This window comes from Podarcis muralis, chromosome 5, assembly GCF_964188315.1.
Source record: "Podarcis muralis chromosome 5, rPodMur119.hap1.1, whole genome shotgun sequence".
NCBI classification, from domain to species: domain Eukaryota; kingdom Metazoa; phylum Chordata; class Lepidosauria; order Squamata; family Lacertidae; genus Podarcis; species Podarcis muralis.
In genome coordinates, this window is record NC_135659.1 from 46,060,287 (window position 1) to 46,084,037 (window position 23,751).

At 40.2% G+C, this 23,751-nt stretch overlaps 1 protein-coding gene across 3 annotated transcripts; it reads left to right on the forward strand.

Moving 5' to 3' along the window:
- Window positions 1–63: 63 nt before the first annotated feature.
- On the forward strand, window positions 64–23,721 carry ORC1 (origin recognition complex subunit 1). 3 transcript variants are annotated; one of them, XM_028733477.2, is made up of 18 exons: window positions 64–256; window positions 510–603; window positions 1,342–1,466; window positions 4,129–4,295; window positions 5,720–6,101; window positions 7,333–7,630; window positions 8,874–8,975; window positions 9,684–9,782; window positions 10,740–10,935; window positions 12,386–12,492; window positions 12,883–12,984; window positions 13,601–13,772; window positions 17,634–17,741; window positions 18,195–18,344; window positions 19,149–19,268; window positions 21,005–21,171; window positions 21,819–21,906; window positions 23,372–23,721. In XM_028733477.2, the coding sequence occupies exons 1-18, from the start codon at window positions 79–81 to the stop codon at window positions 23,564–23,566; spliced, it is 2,850 nt and encodes a 949-aa protein (XP_028589310.2). In that variant the 5' UTR covers window positions 64–78; the 3' UTR covers window positions 23,567–23,721. The 3 variants fall into 3 exon arrangements, with proteins under 3 accessions (XP_028589310.2, XP_028589312.2, XP_028589313.2); XM_028733479.2 differs by having other exon boundaries at window positions 183–275; XM_028733480.2 differs by lacking the exons at window positions 64–256; window positions 1,342–1,466 and having other exon boundaries at window positions 516–603.
- Window positions 23,722–23,751: the final 30 nt, after the last annotated feature.

A 23,751-nucleotide genomic window follows, 5' to 3' on the forward strand; every position in this document is an offset into this window, starting at 1 on the left:
ACAGTGGTTTCTGGCCTGCCATCTTAGCAGTGGGCAAAAGAGCCGCCCTTCCCGAGCTTCGCCTAGCCAGAAAAAAACATGGCGGCCGCGGCGCTAACCAGCGGCTCATTTCCTCCTTCTCAGGGGGCGGGGCGAGTCTGCTTTGGCGCGAAGTTTCATCCTGACGTAGGGAAGGAACCGCGCGCGCGCCGCACCGGGTCCCGCGGCAGAATCTCGCTCTCCGGGTTTGTGGAGCAGCTGTGGGCTCGTCGGCGAGGTACGGTAGTCCGAACCAGGTGCGACATCGGAGTGTCAATGCCATAGTTCGGCGGCCGGCGGGAGAGCTGCGGGTGTGCTGCAGAGGCGCCCGCCCTCCAGCCTCACGTGCATTGGTCTCTGTGTGGATTCTTTTAAGAATCGAGTTGGGGTGGGGTGGAAACGGATTAAAAATTCGAGAATCGGCTTTCTTGCCTTTTTTTTTTTTTTTTTTTTTTGCCTCTTTGCACCTTCATATTTCTGTTTCTTCACAGAAACCATGAACACGAGAAACCAGAAAAAGCGTATCTACTCGTGGCTTGGAAAAGCTATAGCTGAAGACGAGCAGCTGCAGCTTTCCTCTTACAGGTATGTATTCTTTGGTCTGTATATTGTTAGAGGGTAAGCTGTGTAGGCTTGAGGCCAGTGTATAAATGTAGCATAAATTTGCAATCTTGGAAATTACGTTTTGCATAAGGCTCAGTGGCTTTCATTATTAATGGAGTATTAAAAGGTGATTATGTAACAATACTGTTCTAATTATTATTAGTGGAATGTGCTTATGTAGCACCATCTGTGTGCGTGCAGTTTGCAAAGTAAGAAAAGCAGGCCCCTGCCCTGAGGAGCTTACAGTCTTAAATTTGACTGAGTGGATATAGTAGATAGACGGGAGGAAGAAGGAAGTGTGAGTAACTGGGGAGGAAGTACTACATATTTAGGGAGTGAGGGCTATGGCTAAATCCAGACTTTATGAAAAAGTTTGTTCTTCTGAGGAGAGTTTGAAAGAGAGGGGGCAGTGTTATGTTGATCTGTGAACTAATTTCAATTATAAGAAGCAATAAGAAAGAAAGGGTATAATTGTTTGAAGAAGCAGCTTCTGAAAGCTGAAGGATGTAGATCTGGAATGTAAATTTGGGGGGGGGGGTAATAGAGGTAAAGATTAAGGCTGAAATCCTAACCCTATTTACCTGGGAGAAAGCCCCACTGTATCCAGGTAGACTTATTTCTGAGTCAACATGGTTATGACTACACATTAAACTGTCAGTCTTCAGTGTTGTTCCTTAACTGTAAAGAATGTGCAATCCATTTATACCCTTCATCTCCTAGGGGTATATCTGTTAAATCGAAAAATGTCAGCGACATCTGTATTTTCCCAGGGGAGTTTATTTTAATAGAAGGTGAGAATGTGGATCAGTTCCTTGTAGCAAGACTTTTAAAGTTATATGAAGATGGTAAGTGGTTTTTTTAAAAATTATTTTCTAGTTCTAATTAAGATGTCACACCACTATTCAACATTTATTTTATAAAAAATTGATCAAACAACAATTAGAAGAATAGAGAAGCTAAGCAACTTTTGTGATACCATAAGTTTTGTTAAATATGTATTTTTGGGCTATAGCTTGACATCTGTGGTACTGTACAAAGGACTCTGGGCCCCATGCAATATAAATATGTTATAGGAGTTAACTACAGTATATGCTAATTTGGGGCTTAATAATTAAATATTCATTATGTTTCCTCTCATTAAAAAATATGTTGGTATACACCTGTTATGTATATTGGGTTTCTGATTTTGGCTTTTTCCAAGATAGCCAGTAGCAATACTTACTCACTCTTTGCAAGGTATTACTCCAGGGTTAGCCAGTGCTCCAGAAGTTGTTGGATACCCTCAACCTTGGCCAGCATGGCTCGTGGTCAAAGATGATGGGAATTATAGTCCAATAGCATCTAGAGGAACCCACATTTGCTACCCATATATTCTTCCTTCAAGGGGAATGAGAAATCAAGAAGCTTTGGTTGTGAAGTTTCTGTTGAATGTTATATTGGTTATTAATCTTGATTGGAACACACTTCCATATTGCAAAAATGCCTTTTAAATTATGTGCTTTAAAAAAACTTTATGTGTTTTAAATGGCTTATGTTGCTTTCGTAGAAAGACTTGCATTGTCAATTTTGTAGCTTTCAGTGTTAGCCTCCCTGTTGAGTTCAGGAGTGAACCAAAGATGGATTCGGCTATAGTAGATGGCCATAGGAAGCGACCCTTTTCTTGACCTTCTGTACAGTCCTGTAGTTTATTTCTTTATGCTTGAAGTCATGAGAATCTAGAAAGTCGTTAGGAAGCCAGGTTGCAATAATGGTAATATAACTTACTATTAAACAAAAGGCACCAGGTATGGGATGACATCCTGAAGCCTCTGCTTCAGACTCAGGAGACAGGCTCTTTCAACCAACAGGGAATCTGATAGAGCTGCAAATGTAAAATAGATAGAACAGTGGCACAGACCTCCTCAGGCCATAGTCATTGTTCTCAAAAAGTAAATGCACTCAGGAAGGCCATTCCCCCAGGGCAACCACCTGTGTCAGTCATCCCTGACTAACTACAGTAATCATAGTCATTGTTCTCAAACCTAAATTCACTCAGTAAGACCATTCCCCCAGGTCTTCTCCTTCGACATTATGCCAACTCACCTAGACAGACTTTTGGATAAACTTCAAGTCTATTTAAGACCAGGAGCATCACCTGCAAGACTGAAGATTATCTCTCCCTCTGAGCAGCCTCTGTGTGCATTCCTAGAACATCTTTAATTCACTGCTGAACTTCAATTACCTGGAATAATTTCAGGTGTAGATCCCTGAGCTCAGTGCCTGGGTTCCAGGTCTTCTATCATCCACTCACATGTTTCAGGAGCACTTTAACAGACACTAAGAGAAGAAACTTGCAACTATTTTCTCTAGCTATTCCCCCCCGCCCTTTAGTTTAGAACCCTTATTTCTGTAAGTTAGATTGTGCTTGCATTAGAACAGGCATAGACAAACTCGGCCCTCCAGATGTTTTGAGACTACAATTCCCATCACCCCTGACCACTTGTCCTGTTTGCTAGGGATGATGGGAGTTGTAGTCCCAAAACATCTGGAGGGCCGAGTTTGCCTATGCCTGCATTAGAATATTGTTTTCACATATGTGCCCAGTACTGCAAATGTATGCTGCAGTAGTTTATTGTTAAAACTACAGTCATACTTCGGAAATCGAACGGAATCCATTCTGGAAGTCCATTCGACTTCTAAAAAGTTCCAAAGAATGTTCACAAACTGGAACAATCACTTCTGGGTTTGTGGCATTTGGGAGCCAAAACATTCATCTCATAAAGCGTTCGACTTCTGAGGTACGACTGTTCCTTTGTAATAAATCCTTTATTTTTCTATAATCTTTGTGTGAGTACACATTCCTAGACTGGAAGGGTTCAGATACACACAGACAGAACAGCACTCAGTTTGACTTCAGCTTAAGATTCTTTTGTGTGAGGGTGTCTTTTTTTTCCCTTCCAGATGATCTTTATTGAATTTTTAGTTACATACTATACATACACATACATTATGTTTCACATTTGTTCTTGCTCTCCCGAGCTGACTTCCCTCCTTCCTTCTTCCGGCTTTTTTATGTCGTCTTTAACTTTTCACATTGTCTTTGTCCGTTTCATATATAATTGTTCTTCTTCAATTTTTTCCATTCATTTAACAAATATTGTTCAACAATAGTCCTAATATACATTTTTAATTCATTTTGATATTATTATCCAATAAATTTCTTGTGTTTTCCTGTTATGAGTTTTATTGTGTGAGGGTGTCTTTGGGACCACATGGGTAGTAGTTTCACACAGGATCCCAAAATCCATGTGTCTATCCGCCCCCCTTTTAACAAGGCTTGCATAAAGGCTGCTGGGGGTGGGGGCTAGTTGATATTGAATGCCTTCCCTGAAAATACCAAGTTTGACTGCTGCTGTTGACTTTCTCCTTAATTTAGTGAAACGTAAGAAAGCATCATACTGCTAAAGGGCTTCAAGTGCTCTTGCCATCCCAGGTCTGAATTGTGTGTGGTTTTTTTACCTACTCCAGGTGCTCATGAAAAGCGTGCAGTTGTGGAGTGGTTCTCCCGCCTGCTAGAAATACCCCTCAATCAACGGAAATCCATGGGAAGAGAGGATCCACAGGAGATATTTTTGAATGAAAATCCTGAACGGGATACTGACATAACAGTTACACATATCATTGGCAATGTCACAGTATGTACATAACATGTTAGAAGGCAAGAGAGGAGGAAGTTCCTTGGGAGTATGTTGAAATGTTATATTGCAGATTTATAGTATTGAAAAGTTTTTTTTTTTGGGGGGGGGAATCCATAGGGGTTTAATCTTTGAGGCTGGCCAACTCTGAAATAGCAAGTATGTGGGTTGATGCTTAGTTGCTATCTGGGCACAGCAAGCCATAGAAACGAGCCTAAGAATCCCAGTAGAGTTCATAGCCTTCCATTAGCATAGCAGCTTGACTTACCTACAGCTTCAGGGAATATTGATTGTCCCCTGCTGTGGCACAGGATGCTTATATTGCGTTTGCTTGGCTGATAACCTTACAGGGCAGTATTCTTGGAGAAGTTCAAGTAGTCCATGAGCCAAAATATTCACTTTGACTTAGCAAGAAGGCAGAGGTTTCCATCTCACTTATGAGGCTGTTTGAACTGAAGTGTTGCAGGCTGCTTTACCAGCAATATATGCTGAACTTTGGAAATGAATCACCATTTAAATGCAAACACATTGGGTTTGTTCAGTATTCGATTTCTAAACAGCTAGTACATAACATACAGGGCAATTAGATTAACTATGGTAATTAGATTAACTGGCAAGGCCATAGTCCCAAAGCTGTGCGCACTGGGGTAGATTATGCAATACTTGGAGCCACAGAATACTAAGCTCCCCCATTGGTGCTTATGGGAGTGGTAGGTGGGAAGCAAAATGGCAGACAATAATAAGAAAAAGCTCCCCCTGCTCCCTGTTTGCAGGCAGGCTTAGAATGTGGCAGTTCCTCCATCATGAAATCCCCACACATATACCCCTTACGGCACTGGTTCCAAATTGGTGCTCTGCGGACCCCTGGGGTCTGTGGCACATACCTGTCAACTGTCAGGGACATCCTTTTTTGGGTGCCATGCTCTCGTGCGGACCATGTGACTCACAAGGGAACAATGCCCGGTTTTGCACTGGGACATGTTGGAGGGACAGTGGCACCATTCACGTAGCAAAAACTACCACAGAGATATCAGCATTTTCAAAAGTAGGGGTTCCATGGCTTGGCTTTTGAAAAACAGAGTGTCTGCAATACTTAAATGACTTAACTGCCTTAGGGTTTTTAAGTAATAGTAAGAGACAGAATTATGTCATATGAAAACTGCAAGTTGGTGCCATTACTCAAACCAGAAAGGTAATTCTAAGGATCAGAGTTTATGTTACTGTAAGAAAATGTTAATACGTGTGTGGGGAAAGCTTTCCTTTTGTCATTGTTCTGCTTTAAGCAATAGCTGCAGAAGTTTAGTATAACACTGAAGATCCATTGAAAGTTTTGCTATATTGATTGCATCATATTTTCATGGTTCTTAAGCTTTGAATCTACTCTTTAGAACAAATAATCATCTGATATTTTGCTACCTTTCTAGGTTATTCCACTGACCACATTGGAAGCATTGCCTGACCTATCAAATGATGAACACATTTTCTTTGTAAGAGAATCTTGGGATGGAAAAAAGTTTAAACCACTGCCGCTTAGCTTACTGGCAGAGTTGAAAGACTCTGTGAAAATGAAAAACAACAACGGTGATTTTGCAAACATGCACCACCTGACTCCTTCACGCAGAAATTGCTCTCTGGAAGTAGAAACCGAAAAGGTCACTCGAAGTACAAGAAAAAGCAGCGCTGCCATGATGGAAGTAGAATCAAGACACTCTGCCTCCAAATCCTCGCACTCTAAGCAGAGATGTTCCCAAAGACTAGCCATTGGCATTGAGACTCCAGGAGCAAAGAAAAAACTGCAGCTGAATAGTATGTTCACAAATGATCTTGCACATAATATTTTTGTCTGCAAAAACATTGTTAGCTCTGGAAGCTGACAAATATTTTACCTAGGGCTGAAGAGAGAATTTTATGAATAGTGATGTAAAGATGATCAGTCTAAATACTCTTGAACAATTCTCAAGTAGGAATTCATGTGGTAAAATGGTATAATATTTCTATTGTTCTGCTTAGTAGTTTTTGGGGGAGAAACTGTTATGGTGGGGATTTTTTTCCTGCTTAGTGTAGATACTGTCATGAGGTCTTTGGATGAAGAAGCTACTGTGAGTCAGACTACCTGTGATCCTTGAATTGGACATGTTCAGGATTGGACCTTAGTCATGAAACAGGTGTTCTGTCACAAGTAGCTAATACTTTTGATAGTAGGAACCATGGTTAACAAAAGGTGATAGCCCATGCTGTACTCAGGCAAGGGATAATCATCTGTTGCCTGCTCTCTTCTGATACCCATTTATGTCCCCTGAAAGGTATGTATTGAGTTTCAGAAGTTGGGATGGGGAAATGGCCCAAAATTGGGTAGAAAAAGCTTGCATTTCATATCTTGGGAATTGAACCCAGCAGTTAATTCTTGTTCAACTGATATTACCTCAGTTTGGATGCCTGTTCAAGTGGTGGTGGTGAATCATAGATTTGTAATCAAAAGTAATGTTTTGAGCCCCTGTTGAATAATGTCAATAGTGGTGGTCTCCAAATTTATGACCACAGTTGTATGTGTTCAGTGCAAATAAAGCTAATCAAATACCTGACATGGAATCTGTGTCATGTTGGATTATGTCTTATTTAGCACCCAATTTTATATCATTTATAGAAGAGGAATCTTGATTTTGTGGGGTAACAGTGGAGCTTCTGTTGCTTTGCCACAAAGGTTTGAAAGCTTGTGATTGAGAGGGAATAGAATTCTGTCCTGCCACTTTATTGTACTGGACATACAAACAGAAATAATGAGATTGCATTGCTAGGAACTGTGGGATCAAGTGTGCTAAGTAAAACCACGCAAACCTATTTGTTTTCTAAAAGCAAAAAAGTGGTTGAGCTCTGAGCCATATTGCAGCCGGCCTGTTTGAAAATTCTGTTCTGTGTTAGTTAAGAGAACTCAGTTAACTGAAGGGAAACCTTTTGTTAGACCATGTGGCACATGTGAATTCTAAACTGATTGTTGCCTTGCTAAAAACTTACTCATTTTGCTACTTTTGGATTTTAGGTCCAACAAAACCTGGAAGAGTGCTGGCAGAGCAAGATATGATTGAGCTTTTAGACTATGGTTTCTTTAAGCCTCTGGAGCAACCTGCCCTCAAACGGAAAGTGACATTTACTGGCATTAAAGGTTCTCCTCCAAAAATACCCTGTGCTGCTGTTGCTGAGGGAGACCTCTTCCTAGACATCAAACCACTGCGAAGAAAGTCTGAAAGACCCAACAAAAACATATCATCTCCTTGCCAGAGTGACCAAGTTTCTAGTTTGAAAGCCAGGAGTTCTGCTGTGAAAAGGAATGCCACAGAGTAAGTTGCAAGTGTCAGCATTCTGTCCCAAACCCTTAAATGTGGTCATCTGTGTGACATACACTAATCTAACAAAAAAATTCTGTTGAAATAAGAGACAAAGATTCTTGAGATAGAACACCTTTGCTCGAGAACATTAATATTAATTTACTTTTGTTTGTGCAGCAGATCGATAAACATTCAAAAAGCTTTATTTTTTAGCGGTTATAATAAATCTAAGATACAAATAGCACCTGCCCTACAGGGGTAGCCTACAGTTCCTGTCCTCCTTGTCCATCCTCTATGCTGGCTGAGGACCAGTTATACATAGTGGCTAAGATGAAGATCTTGTAGAGCAACTCTCTGGGCTGCATGACAAAATGCTTTTGGAAATTGGGACTTTCCAATATTAGTTTATGATCTGGTACATGGGTCTGCTGTTTAAAGAGAGAGTGAAAAATTTAAAAACCTCATGTACAAGGTGATTCTGACCAGTCGATATTGAGAAATCCAGATCACTTATTTTTCTGCAGTCAAAAAGCCTTCCAGACTCTGCTTCTCCATCTTACAGAAAACAGGTATTTCCGAGTAGTACCTCGGAAGTCGAACAGAATCTGTTCTGGAAGTCCGTTCGACTTTCAAAATGTTTGGAAACGAAGGCGCAGCTTCCAGTTGGCTGCAGGAAACTCCTGCAGTTTTAGAAGCTGCAGAAGCCCCATCGGACATTTGGGTTCCAAAGATCATTTGCAAACCGGAACACTCCCGGGTTTGTAGTATTTGGGAGCCAAAACGTTTGATTTGCAAGGCATTGGGGATCCAAGGTACGACTGTATTTTGATAGTTTTATATGTAAAGTATATTTTACTCACATTGACTATTTCCTTCTTGAAGCAACTACTCAGAAAATATTTAAAAGGCATTAAAGGTAAGGATAAAAAATTTGGAAATGGACAGTGCAACCCTCCACAGTCTAGTAAGAAGTAAGTCCCACTGAATTCAATTGAGACTTACTTCCAGGTAAGGATGTATAGGGTGCTATTCTCAAGAGTCAGGCTGCTTGCGGGTATTTATTTTGAAATATTTTAACTCCTCCTTCATTGCAAAGTGATCCCAGAGTGGGATACAATTTTTTAAAATGTAAATCGCAGTATCATCAAGATGTTTTCCTATGGTAAAACCAGGGAGAATTTACCGAAATGAATTTTAACATTTATTTCCCAAAAAATCTCTTAGAGGCATGTTTTATGTTTTTCTTTCCCATTAGTTCAAATGATGTAAACAAACAGGATAAGATTTGCAAGACAGCCAAAGAATCCGGAGTCTCAAAGAGCCAAGCAGCCATTCCTAAGGTCAATTCAAAGACAAGGTGGGTGATTTTTAGAGGTGTTTGTGGCTGTTTTGTTTGTTTGCTCTAAGGAATATCCCCTTCTGTTTTATTAAGCAAGTGAAATTTTAAGAAGGCTTAAAAATATATCACTGCAGTTTTACATCAGTTCTACTTATTATGTGTATTAAATCATATCTAGGACAATATAGTATACAGAGGTTTGGAAATTTCTGTATCATGTAACTGGCAACATGGATGGATGACCCTCCTTCAGCCAATATAGATGCTGCCCTGGTTCACATGCCACAGTATGCCCAGCTCTGCTTTTGCAGCACTGCACAAATGTGCGGGCTGCTGGAGGGGAGTTTGCAGCCACTTTGCTCCTCCCCAGTGTTTTTTTTAACTCTTGCACCTTGCTGAGCTAAGCCAGTGTTTGGCTTAGTGTGTTGTCCAAACTGCACATTTGCATGGCCCCAGTATAGTTGTCATTATGTGTGAACCAGATCACTGAGTGATAACTGATTTCTAGACTACATGCCTAAGCTGAAGTGCTCTGAGCAAGAAACATTGGCTTCACTGTGTGCGTTCTATAGCTGACTTTTTTTGTGGTGCTAAACTTTACAGTAAGATGCTGAAGTGACAATCGATGGGAACTCAGAAAGCCAGTGCTTTCTGTCAATCAAGGCACAGTGTCTTATCATTATGAAGAAGTCAGAAAAACCTCTGTCATTACTTTTTTTCTTGCAGATTGGGTGAAGAACCAGAAACCGCGAGCCCAGCGCTGACTCCTCGTTCACGCAGGAAATGTGTGCAGGCGACTGCTGCCCGCATTGCAAAACAGCTTAGGTAAGAATGTATTCTTTTTAGAGATGGTTTGGCTACAGACAGTTCACAGCCCAGGGGAGTCTGCTTTGTTACAGAAATGAATGTGCAAGGATTGTCTTGAGTGTTTCTGTGTGCACTTGTATGCACACATGCGCGCGCACACATATTAAGCCAGGGAGGGTGACCCAGCTTTAACGTACAGGCCACATTCCCTCATGGAGAATCTTCCGATAGCTACCTTCCAGTGTTGGTGGAAGACCAGAGGCAAAAGTGCACGGGGCACTGGCTGTGACTCATGCCTTTGTACAGCAGGATACATTCTGGCCACAAAGAAGTCAGAGGTTTCTACACCCACCCACATCTCTCCATACTTCACCCAGGCAATCAAGAAGCATTTTCACAGTTAAAGGGCACATTCTACCTGGCAAAAGCATCTGAGGAGGGTGGAGCAAGGCTGGTGAGGTGGGTGTCCTAAGAAGAATCCCTGAGGACCAGATCAGAGAGAGCCGGAGGGGCTGCATTTGGTGCCTAAAGTTTCCCACACTTGCATTAAGCTATCTTTGAGCAGAAGGGCATTTGTAGCTTTTTTCAATAACACAAAGTTCACTTCTAGAACAAGAGTTTGGGATCTGCCATGACAAGTTTCATGTCGCTTCTGTTTTCTTGTCCAGAGCTGATGTGGACATAGTAAAAGAACCAACAGTGTATATTTTCATCATATGGGGTGTACCTTAATGTTATCACCCCCTTCTTCTATTATTATTATTATTATTATTATTATTATTATTATTATTATTATTATTATTAATAATTCTAACAGTTTCTCAAAACTGCACCATCATTGTAAAGGTATTGATCTTTGCTGTCATGGCCACCTCAGTTTTTGTTTGGCTGATACCGTCCGACCAAAGAACTTGCAACTATTTAAAACACATTAGTGTACAGGACATAAGATGTGATAAATCCATTTGCCTTAAGTTTTTTTAATACAGTTAAGAAGGATGAAGAGGAAGAGGATGACATTTTCCCCTTGGAAAGTTCTGATTCAAGTAGCAGCGATGATGAAGGTGAAGACTTCAAGGTGCTTCGTACACCTAAGAGGCAAGCGAGGTCTACTCCAAAAATCTCAAGGAAAGCGGCTGCTGGGACTCCTGCCAAGGGTCCAAGCAACACTGTAAGTAGAGACTTCTGCCATTTTTTGTTGATCTCTAATTACTTTGAGCAGTTGTATGAACTTAGTGAACTGCCTTGTTCAGGAGCTTGGGTGCTCAAGAACATAATGTAGTAGCTGAGAGCAATCTGTGAAGACAGTGGCTCTGTTTCTTAGCTGTATAATGACATGGAAGCATGGGCGCCATTTCTGCATTGTGACTCTCTGCTGGGGGGAAAGTAAGACCACCTTTGTTTTATTACGCTGAGCTTTGCCACAGATAGCACATAGGTGTTCATAGGACCTTAGGTTTGTAGAGCTGGAAAGGACCCTGAGGATCATCTAGTTCAGAGGTCAGCAAACTTTTTCAGCAGGGGGCCGGTTCACTGTCCCTCAGACCTTGTGGGGGGCCGGACTGTATTTTGAAAAAGAAGAAGGAATTCCTATGCCCCACAAATAACCCAGAGATGCATTTTAAATAAAAGACACATTCGACTCATGTAAAAAAACGCTGATTCCCTGACCATCTGTGGGCCGGATCCGGCCCTTGGGTCTTAGTTTGCCTACCCATGGTCTAGTTCAACCCCCTGCGATGCAGAGGAATATGCAGCTGTCCCATACAGAGATCGAACCTGCAACCTTGGCGTTATCAGTACCACGGTCCAACCAACTGAGCTACTCCAGAGAGGAACGACTCAACATTCTTTCTTGGGACCCATTCTTTCCTCTTAACTAATGCTGTTGCTTAAAATCTAACTTTTGGATAAAGGTGAAATACTTGGCCATGCTAGTTTGCTACAGCAAAACCAACAAAGCCTTGTGGTGCCTTAAAGACCTGAAAAATTAGTTTGGCATACAATGAAAAGCTTATGCCACAATACAATTTCAAAACACTATAGAACCCCTAGTTACTTTTTGTTACTTCATTCAGTTGCTTTTTGTTTTAAAGTGTTTTTAAGATTTTCAATCATAATAAAATATAAACATTAACCAGTTAAATAAATTTAAAATATATCTGAATCTATAAATATCTTTATTCGGGAGCTTTGGAAATGTATTAGAAAACAGAGAAGAAAGAAAAGCATCCTATTTAAAATAAATATATAACTGTTTATGTTTAACTGGTTCTCCATTCTGAGCATTATTACCTTAGTAAATGTGATGAAAAATAACCTGGAAATAAGCTCCATTGAACTAATTACTTCTGAGCTGAGACACATATCCAATAGGGGGTGATATTTTTTCCAATATGGACAGGCCCCAGAATTTCTCATACCATGTTTAAACAAACAAACAATCTGTTGCTTCCCTGTTTAACTAACTCCTTAAGTTTGCAAACCTAAGTCCATCTCTGCTGTTTTGGGATCTTAATATCTTTAAATGTTTGGTGTATACAAATTTTGAGACCAGTTGTGCTCTGGCTGATATTCAAAACAATAGCACTGATATTTATGGATATGAGTTTTCTCTGCAGCCTGAGCCGAGAACCCCCAAGACCCCACGTAATGCTACCCCCAGAATCCGCAGCCGAAATCAAACCACACAGAAGCCTGGCAATGTGCTGGAAGAGGCTAGGATAAGGTAACGTGAGGAGTTCTTGATATTTAGCAAAAGGGGGGGGGGGTATATATAAAGTGAGGAGAACTAGGAATTACTTTTGATGGGTTGTGTAAAGGGTATTTATAGTTCCAGTGCAAGTCATGTTTCTCTCTTTTAAATAGATGCATGCTTAGTATTCCGTGTCACATTCTTCCTAGTTTCATGTTTGATTGAGGTCTTTGAAAACTTGGTTTCATTGTTCAGTCTCAGTTTTGTTTTATATTTTTTAGTCTAGGGGCACTAATACTTTAAAAATCATTCTTGAGAGGATTATGCATATCTAGATAGGAATGCATTACCTCTTCTGGGATTTAGAAGCTTGTAACAAGGCACTTGGGTAACCCTCTTGCCCTTTTGTTTTCCTTTGAACAGGCTGCATGTATCTGCTGTCCCAGAGTCCTTGCCCTGCCGTGAAAAGGAGTTCCAGGATATCTATAACTTTATAGAAAGCAAACTCATTGATGGGACAGGAGGGTGAGTGTCTTAGGTGGGAGGGAGCGGGATTAGCTCAAATGAGTGAGAAGCATAACAGCTGCTTGTGAACACCTGGGTTTCATTTAAAAAATAATAATGTGGAGATCATGCCAGTCCCCGCCCCCCGCCCCCCAAAAGTAAACAGTTTCTGAGATTTATAATAAAGCTTATTTGTGGCACTATGCTTAGAGGCAGATGTTTTTTTTTAAATACATGTGGGTTCGAACCCGCATGTAGTTTCATCTTTATGAAAAGGCTTTTAGGAGTGATTAAATAAGCACATCCTGTTTCAAAGTTCTTCAGGAGCTAATTGAGAGAGAAAAAGAGAGCTTATTAAGTCCAGTGCAGAAAAGTGGCAGAGCACCAGTTTCATATGCAGATGCTCCCATATTCAAGTTCCAGCATATCCAGTTAATAATAGTATTACAGTATTATATAGATTGAGTAAAGTTTTCAGAGAGAGACTTTCTGCCTGGGGTGCTGGAGAGCTGGTTAAAGTCCTAGCAGGCAAAGTTGGGCTAATGTCGAGTTAGGCCACATTTATATCAGGAACATAGGATTCAGGACTCTCCCTGCCTTTCACATTTACATGTTTACAACATGTTTCCTGTTTCAGGTGCATGTACATTTCTGGGGTTCCTGGAACAGGTAAAACAGCAACTGTTCATGAGGTCATTCGTTGTCTTGAGAAGGCAGCCGAAAACAATGAGTTGCCGTCTTTCCAGTGTATAGAGATCAATGGTATGAAGTTGACTGATCCCAATCAAGCCTACGTGCAGATCTTGAACGTGAGTGCATGTTTTGTTATGTTTGGGAAGAGATTTTCTAAGTATTTTAACTAAAACTGCTCAAGCAGATGGGCCCTTATGCTTGACTTACCTCTGCAGATCAGAAGAGGGAGCTAAAACAATTCCACCGAAAAAGCACTCTAATCACTACTAGCCCCCTAATTCAGCCTTTGTCAACCTGGTGCCCTTAGATGTTTTGGACTACAACTCCCATCAGTTCCAGCTGGCTCTCCAAAACATCTATTTTTTTTTTTTTTATAATAAATTTTTATTAGTTTTCCATAAGTAAAGAAAAAACAAAGCAAAAACATAAACATAAACAAACACAAAATCGACTTCCCCATACCACCCCTTTTCTGCATTCTTGTTTCAAGATTTTTCAGCAACCCTCTGATAATAAACTTAATTATATTTCATAAATTTAACTTCTGTTAGTTATTAATACAACTGTAGTTCTTTATCTCTTATAACTCTGAGCCCCTAATTTTCCAAATTACAACAGTTTTTAAGGTAAACTTTAAATTTGTTCCAATCTTCATCCACCGCCTCTTTCCCCCGGTCTCGAATTCTGCCAGTCATCTCTGCCAGTCCCATATAGTCAATCACCTTCGTCTGCCATTCTTCCAACGTGGGTAAATCTTGCGTCTTCCAATACTTTGCTAGAAGGATTCTTGCTGCTGTAGTGGCATACATAAAAAATGTCCTATCCTTCTTTGACACCATTTGGCCCACCATGCCCAAGAGAAAGGCTTCTGGTTTTTTAACAAAGGTTCTCTTCAGAACTTTTTTTATTTCATTATAGATCATTTCCCAGAAAGCCTTAATCTTCGGGCAGGTCCACCAAAGGTGATAGAAAGTTCCCTCCGTTTCATTACACTTCCAACACTTGTTGTTGGGCAAATGATAGATCTTTGCTAACTTAGCAGGAGTCATGTACCACCTGTAGATCATTTTCATAATGTTTTCTCTTAAGGCATTACATGCCGTGAATTTAACACCAGTGGTCCATAACTGCTCCCAGTCAGCAAGCTCAATGTCATGCCCAATATCCTGTGCCCATTTGATCATACTGGGTTTCACCATTTCATCTTGAGTATTCCATTTCAACAGCAAGTTGTACATTCTTGACAAGTTTTTAGTATTGGGTTCTAACAGTTCTGTTTCTAGTTTTGACTTCTCCACTTGGAAGCCTTTCTTTCTGTCCTGTTTGAATACTTCATTTATCTGTCGATAATGTAACCAATCTCTCACCTTGAACTTCAGTTTCTCAAAACTCTGCAATTTTACATTTTCACCATCTTGTTCTATAATTTCAAAATATTTAGGCCAATTAGAACCCATATTCAATTTTTTCACCTCTTTTGCTTCCATTGGTGACAGCCACCTGGGGGTTCTACTTTCAAACAGATCTTTATACCTTATCCAAACATTATACAAAGCTTTCCTCACCATATGGTTCTTAAAACCTTTATGCAATTTTACCTTGTCATACCATATATACGCATGCCAACCAAATCTGTTATCAAATCCTTCAAGATCCAAAATGTCTGTATTCTCGAGGAGCAGCCAATCTTTCAACCAGCAAAACGCTGCTGATTCATAGTAAAGTCTTAAGTCCGGCAGGGCAAAACCCCCTCTATCTTTTGCATCTGTTAATGTCTTAAATTTTATTCTTGGCTTTTTGCCCTGCCAAACAAATTTCGATATGTCTTTCTGCCACCTCTTGAAACAGTCCATCTTGTCTATTATTTGTAATGTCTGAAACAAAAATAACATTCTGGGCAATACATTCATTTTAATAACAGCAATTCTGCCTAACAAGGAAAGTTTCAGCCTTGACCATATGTCTAAATCTTTCTTAACTTCTGTCCAACATTTATCATAATTGTCTTTAAAAAGATTCACATTTTTCGCTGTCAAATTCACCCCCAAGTACTTCACTTTTTTTGCTATCTCCAAACCTGTTTCATTCTGGAATGTCTCTTTTTCTTCATTTGTTAGATTTTTCTCCAAGACTTTAGTTTTTTGTTTGTTCAATTTAAATCCTGCAACTTGACCAAATATCTCAATCAGTTCTAAAACTCTTTTTGTACTAGTGTTTGGCTGCTGCAAAGTCAAAACTAGGTCATCTGCAAATGCCCTTAATTTATACTCTCTCATTCCGACCTGAATTCCTTTAACCAACTGGTCCTTTCTAATCATATTTAACAAAACCTCCAGGACCAGTATGAAAAGTAGAGGGGAAATAGGGCATCCCTGTCGTGTTCCTTTCTCTATAGCTATCTCTTCCGTTACCACATTATTCACAATTAGCTTTGCCTTCTGCTCAGAGTAAATTGCACCTATACCATTTTCAAAACCTTGGCCTACCCCCATCCCTTGGAGATTCTTTTTCATAAAACTCCAGCAAATATTGTCAAAGGCTTTCTCCGCGTCCACAAAAATCAAAACCGCTTTTCTGTTAATGTTCATTTCCAGCAGTTCCACAATGTCTATTATGTTCCTCACATTGTCAGACATGTGTCTTCCCGGGAGAAAGCCAGTTTGGTCCTTATGAATCTCACCTGTCAATACTTTCTTCAGTCTTTTTGCTAGAATGTCTGCAAAAATTTTGTAATCCACATTTAGTAATGATATCGGGCGGTAGTTCTTAACCTGATTCTTTTCAGTCTCGGTCTTTGGTATAAGTGAGATGAAAGCCTCTTTCCACGTTTCAGGTGCCTTTTTCCCCTCCAGTATTTCGTTACAGACTTCTTTCAATGGTTGCACTAAACATTCTCTCAAAGCTTTATAATATCTGGCCGTCAGTCCATCTGGTCCTGGAGACTTTCCCAGTTGTGCCTTTTGAATGGCCTCCTCTATTTCTTGTTCTGTTATTTTCTCATTCAAAATCAACTTGCCCTGTTCTGAAATTTTCGGTAGTCCATGATTTTTAAGAAATTCTTCTATTTCTTGTTCGTTCACTGGCCCTTGTGTGTATAATTTCCTAAAAAAACTTTGAAAACAATTACTTATCTCATTTGGCTTATGAATATTCTTTCCCTCTATCTCCAAACAGGTAACTGTATTCAATTTTTGCCTCTTTTTCAATTGCCATGCAAGGAGCTTCCCACATTTGTCTGCAGACTCAAAAGTCCTTTGTCTCATTTGTTTAATTTTCCATTCTATCTCTTGATTTGTCAATTCCATATATTGCGTCTGGTAATATTTTATCTCTCTCAGAATTTCTTGAGACTTTGGTTTTGACCTCAGTTTCTTTTCTCCTTCCTTCATTTTTTCTAAAATTCTTTCTTTCCTTTCATTTTGCTTTTTCCTCTTGATTGAATTCTGTTGTATCAGGAAGCCTCTCATCACGGCTTTACTCGCGTCCCAAATTGTTCTTTTTTCAACATCTGTTCTCAAATTTATCTCAAAGTAATCTTTCAATGTCTTTAGGGCCTTTTTACAGAATTGTTCATCTCTAAATAAGGAGTCATTCATTCTCCATCTAAAGGATCCAGTTGTTGTCATTTTCATTTCCATCTTTACAGCATTATGGTCGGAGCAGGTTTTTGGGCAGATTTCTACTTTTTTAGGCTCTCCAAAACATCTAGAGGGCACCAGGTTGGCGAAGGCTGCTCTCATTCTACAGCTTGCTTGCGAAAACATTTTTTATTATCATTACCTAATTGCATTTATATGCTGCCTTTTTTGCCAAGGCACCCCAAAAACAGCTTGCAGTTTTAAGATAACAGTAGTTGGATCTCACATATGAAATGGATAGGATTGTGCTATTGGTATAGGATTGTGCTATTGGTAAAACAGAATGAGTTACTACTTATTGCTGGGTTGTAACTTCAGCATCTTTTTAATCCTGTTTAGTTACTGACAGGCCAGAAGGCAACTGCAGTCCATGCTGCCGAGCTGCTGGAGAAGACATTCTGCAAGCGAGCACCTAAAAGGAAAACTGTAATACTTGTAGTAGATGAGGTAATGCGAGGATTTGTATAGCCTCAGAAATAAATTTAACCTGATGTATATGTATTCCAAAACTAGGGGATTGTTGCCTTTTTGATCTGTACCAAGAAACTGGCTTAATTGCAGCCTTGGGATTCAGCTACCCATGAGGCTGTTTGTTCTGCAAGGACAAATTTATTGCTGACAAAAAGGAAACACCCCCGTTTTGTACATTTAGCTATATGCAGAGAGGGTAAAGGGAGCTAATTTTTTTAAACAACAACAACAAAACAATGTACATTTAAATGCTGGCTATGTCTGTGTTTTATTCTGTATCCCCCTTATGTGGCCATCTGTAACAGATCAAGTCTTGTCCAAGTTTACATAAATCTGTTCAAACCTGTGACTGAAACCAGATTCCCCACATATTTTGTAGACCATTTTATGTGAGCTTGTAACTTTGTCATCCCTTCTTCCTTGTTCCAGCTTGATCTCCTGTGGACCCGAAAACAGAATGTGATGTACAACCTCTTTGACTGGCCAACCAAGAAAGATGCCAAGCTGATTGTCTTGGCCATTGCTAACACCATGGATTTGCCAGAGAGAATTATGATGAACAGAGTAGCTAGCAGGCTGGTATGTATTTTCGGCTTTATTGCTGTAGTTATGCAGAATTCTTTATTGTGTCCGAAGATCTGAGCGTTGGTAAATTTCCTTGGATGTTAACTGATACCATTGATCACTTGGAGGAAGCATGAGTACTCAGGCTACATGTACCAGCATGCAGCAGATGCACAAATTAATTTCCCTAACTATAGTAAATGTCCAGAATTGTGTCTGAACACACGCACTGGAGCAGCCAGAGGGTTTGTCAGTCTTGTTTGGATAGCTGGATTAAGACCATCTATATATTATGGAATGGACAACCTGTGTCTCCCATCACCTCTGACAGTTGGCCATGCTATGTATTTTGTTGGTTCCATGAAGATATAACTTCTTTGTACTTGGATATGCCTCTTTTCTTGTCTTGTGAGCGGAATACCATGGTCAGACATGGTAAAGATAAGAATTGCTTCTGCCATTTGCCTTGTAGGAAGGTAGGTGGCAAACAATAGGAGTGAGATCCAATGCTGTGCCTAGTGGACGTGGCAGGGGCTCCCTCTGCAGCCTCTATTCACCCCCAGCATCTGCTTTGGAGGTTCTTCCTACCCTTAGGAGCTGGTTTTGGGGGGGTGGAGGAGGGGCTGCACAGGGGAGAACTCATCTACGCAACCAGAAGTCTTGCTTTGCAAGCAGGCTAAACACTGTTGGCTGTTATCTTAAATGTCAGAATTCAGTCTGAAACGTCTCTGCTCACAATGGAGAAACATGTTTTTGGGTGTTAAGCAAGTTCTTGAGATGTACTAGCAATTAAATGTTCACTGTTTTCTTCACTGGTAGGGTCTTACCAGAATGTCCTTCCAGCCATATACCTATAAACAGTTACAGCAGATCGTCTCATCAAGGATGACCCATTTGAAAGCATTTGAAGAGGATGCAATTCAGCTTGTTTCTAGAAAGGTAAACTTGGGTGTACGGACAGGCATGTCTGTTGTTTTATACAGTGGTACCTCAGGTTAAGTACTTAATTGGTTCCGGAAGTTCATTCTTAACCTGAAGCGTTCTTAACCTGAAGTGCACTTTCCCATTGAAAGTAATGGAAAAGTGGATTGATCTATTCCAGACGATGAAAAAAACCCCCTAAAACAGCAATTTAACACAAATTTTACTGTCTGACGAGACCATTGATCCATAAAATGAAGGCAATAATCAGTGTACCGTACTATAATATAAATAAGACAGTATTATAGATGAAAAAAAATTAACATTTTTTTTCTTACATGCACTGATGATAGTCATTGTTTGGATGGGGGGCTTTTATCCATTTCTGCAGTCACACAATCAACCAGTAGCTGAACTGGGCTCCACACGATCCCCAAAACAATGGCAGACGGCAAAGTCCCCCAAACGAAGGAGCAAAGCAGAGACAAAGGCACAGGGCAGACTCACATAAACAAATCCCAAAATCCCCTGCAGAATCCCAAAATTTTCCACTCCCCCCTCCCATAGGGTAGGTGGGCTTACTTGGCTAGGTGCCACCCACCTTGCTACAGCTGGGGGGGGGCAAGGGTTGGTAAAGGGCTTTTCGGCCCAGGCTCATCTTTGTTTTCTTAACAGCTTCACTGCTCTTGGTCTTTGTTAGGTAAGTGTTCCTTACCTAACTTTGGGGCTGGGATGTGAGCCTGGGCATCCTGCAGATGTCGAGGCCTGGCTCCAGGCCTTTGCGGAGGCCTCAGAGAGCTCCCATGGCTAGAGGCCAATCGTGGAGCCTCCGTAGGCCCCACGGATGTCCGGGCTTGGCTCCAGGCAGCGGCGAGGCCTCTGAGAGCTCGGAACACTCACTTCTGGGTTAAAAACGTTCGTAACCCGAAAAAACATAACTCAAGGCGTTCGTAACCAGAGGTACCACTGTATTTGAAAATCTGGTGGCAATTAGCACTGGCCTTAATAATAAATTAAACCACCAGAAATAAAGAGACCACATATCAATGGGCAACAAACATGAATTTTCTATTTTGTCTGAATTCTAAATTCCTGTGTTTGAAATAACTAGCAGTGGTTGGCCAGAAAATCATATAAAAGTCATTTGAGTAGTGGCTGCGTATATTTTTATTTTGCACATAAATGATGATGTGCAAAAAGGCAGATCCTTGTTCCTAGCGAGATTGACAATTTCAACTGTGGGCGTTACAACAAGAGTGAGAGAGGCAAAGTTAACTAGGGTGAATGGAAGAGGCTGGGAAACCAAGGGATTGAAGAATAAAGAATAAGAATCCAATATTAAATGTAATGTTGTGGGGAAGAAGCTGCTCGACCAGCTGCTTTCTTGTGAGTCGCTTGAACTGTAATTAGCCCGGATTGGCTGCAGGTGGATAAGGTGAGGGTGGGGTCAAGAGGAGACCCCCAGACCCCCAGACTCCTCCTGGTGGCTAATTTATAAGCCTCATAGAGAGATGTGGAAAGAAGTAAGGAGGCAGCAGTGCCTGTTAATGGAGGATGGAATAACTGGTGGGGAGAGTTAACTGAGTTATCGACTTCCTTCCTCCCCCTTCCTGCATCCGCTCTGATCTAACAGGAAGACAGAGAAAGGATTATTACCTTTTTCGGAAGGAAACATTGAAAAACTGCACTATGCTTTGTGGGACACTAGGACTGCAACAACTTTGTCGTTTTAAAATTTTATTGTTTTGTTTTAGGTGGCAGCTTTATCTGGTGATGCAAGACGTTGCCTTGATATCTGCAGAAGGGCCGCTGAGATCTGTGAACTTCCTGGTCAGAAAAGTGTCCGTGGATTGGTCAGCATGGCACACATTATGGAAGCCATAGATGAAATGTTCTCATCACCTTATATACATGCCATTCGGTAATGTACAATAGTACATTAGCTGTGTAGCTTCTCTGCTTGAGGTCCCAGAGAGCAAATTCTGATTATCATTCTGTAGCAGCCACCTATGAACTTGTTCTACAATGATTGCATCTGTATGGGGAGCACGTTATTCTATAGCATCTAATCTGAAGCAAATTCCAGTGATTGATTTAATGGCTGCCACAGCACAAACTGTGTTCTAAAATTTTAGCGTAGCAAAACTAATTTAGTGGTTCAGTACTAACATGTCAAACCAGTTTGTGCTAACCTGTACAACTCATATCCTTGTTTTAGCTTCTGCTGGATACGTTGTTGAAAGTGGCAGAATTAGGAAGCTCGGATGTTAGGATACAGGTGCGCTCTCTCTATTTGGATAGAGCGACACTGAGAATTGCAATTGTAAAATAAAATTTTGCAAATTACAGAAAGTTCTCTTCTGACAAAATAAACAACCTTTGTATGCTGGGTGTTTGTAGTTCTTTCAGATCTATGGTTAATTAAACTTTCTGTATACACATATTTTAGAAGCAAATACCGTTACATCAGAGGTTTAGACACTGCTTTTCAAGCCAAATCATATCTGTTACACAGTAAAATCTTATATATGACTAATTAAGCTTTGGGGGCTTTTTGTTCTCTTTCAGGAACGCTTCACTGTATGAGCAAATTTTCTTAAAAGCAACCATTGCAGAATTTCGCAGGTCAGGACTGGAAGAGTCTACAGTTCAGCAGGTAAACTAAAAATATTGCATGTTGAATTTGTTTACTATCTCAGCCAGAATGCTTTAGCTATATTCAAAGAGTACACCTTTGACTGTTGCTATGCACATATGTAGGTCATTGCAATTTAACCTATTGTACACGTAGGCTACAATTCACATATATGCATAGACAAAAAATTCCATGCTTTTTGCTTTCGTTAATTTAAAATATTATATGCCTCTTCTTGGGGGGAAAAGCTCTCTCAAAATGACTTCCAACAATCAATATACAATGTAAGTCACAAAGCTTCAAATACAGTAGAACCATATTACTAAAAGGTAAGCTCAGATGTTGCAATTGTACAGTAAAATTGAGAAATTACATAAATCAAACCAATAATAACATTAAAAGAATATCCAGCCCACTTTTTTTTAACCTTTTCCTGTTCAGCTATCTTATTTAAACTCATAAACCTGTTTTATACTAGCAGGGAGTGCCTGGCACTGTGTGGGAATTTGTAGAAATGAAAAAAATATTGTGCTATTTAAATGGATAATGCAATTTGTGAATGTGGGTCGCCATGCCAAAATCAGGCAAATCACATTTGATTCTGCCATCTTGATTCAAGATTGTGCCTGGCACTCAAATGGCGATGAATTCTGGTACCCCCACTTTGGGAATCCCTGTGGCCGAGTTTGGCAAAGATATTGCCAGAGGCAGCTGAACCTATGCCAAAAAACATGCGCAAAGTCATGCCAAAGTGATGTTTTGGTCCACCATCTTGATTCAAAATGGCATCTGGTGCCCAAACATTGACAGCTGCAACCCACGTCTTGGAAATCCTCGGTCTGTGTTTGGTAACAATGCCTTGAGAGGTGTGTGAACTTGTTGACAACAGATGTATGGACAGACAAACCACCTTCCAAAATATATCATAGATGTTGAAAACAAGTCAGTTTACTGGATGGTGGCTGTAATAATAAAGCAGTCACAGACTCAGTGTTGGGAACTTATTTAAAAACTTGTGGTTCAGAATATACAACAAATGTTGTATAAAATAAAATGGTACTGGTTTGAATTCTATTAGCAATTGTTCACCATTGAACCTCAGTACTAAATGCATGGGGAAGATGTGCTCTACTACTATTGAGCTATAAATATATACAGTGGTTCCTCTGGTTACAAACTTAATTTGTTCCAGAGGTCTGTTCTTAACCTGAAACCGTTCTTAACCCGAGGTACCACTTTAGCTAATGGGGCCTCCTGCTGCTGCCGCACAATTTCTGTTCTCATCCTGGGGCAAAGTTCTTAACCTGAGATACTACTTCCGGGTTAGCAGAGTCTGTAACCCGAGGTGTTTGTAACCTGAGGTACCACTGTATATAACTCATTGGTTTCCATACTTTTCCAAGAAAGGAAGGAGATCAGTTATTCGCTTTGATGCTTCCTGTGTTTTCATAAACCAAGTCCCCCTCCCCTTTTTTTGTTTCTTTAGATCTTTCATCAGCATGTTGCATTGTGTAGAATTGAAGGCCTGCAAACTCCTACTGTATCAGACGCACTGGCAGTTGTGTCACGGCTTAGTGCCTATAGACTCTTGCTAACAGATTCTAATAGTAAATATATCCACATGCGAGTTCGACTTAATGTTAGCCAGGACGATATCATGTATGCACTCAAAGAAGATTAAAGCAACAGAGCACTCGTTATTGGTACATATATTGTGATTAAAGCTTGAACATCCATGTTTATTTAATTTGTTTTGATTTTTTTTTCATATACCTTTGTATTATAGCATTTGTAATTGCACTCTTCTAAAATAAATCTGTTTTCAACTGTTCAGAAGGTTTCCATTTTATTAAATTCTTTCAACCA

Bases quoted from the DNA above. Each gene is read 5' to 3' on its own strand.
- ORC1 (XM_028733477.2), top strand. From the start codon at position 79: ATGGCGGCCGCGGCGCTAACCAGCGGCTCATTTCCTCCTTCTCAGGGG. The intron at 9,783-10,739 runs GTAAGAATGTAT...ATTTGCCTTAAG, and splicing joins CGCATTGCAAAACAGCTTAG to TTTTTTTAATACAGTTAAGA. The intron at 12,985-13,600 runs GTGAGTGTCTTA...TTCCTGTTTCAG, and splicing joins CTCATTGATGGGACAGGAGG to GTGCATGTACATTTCTGGGG.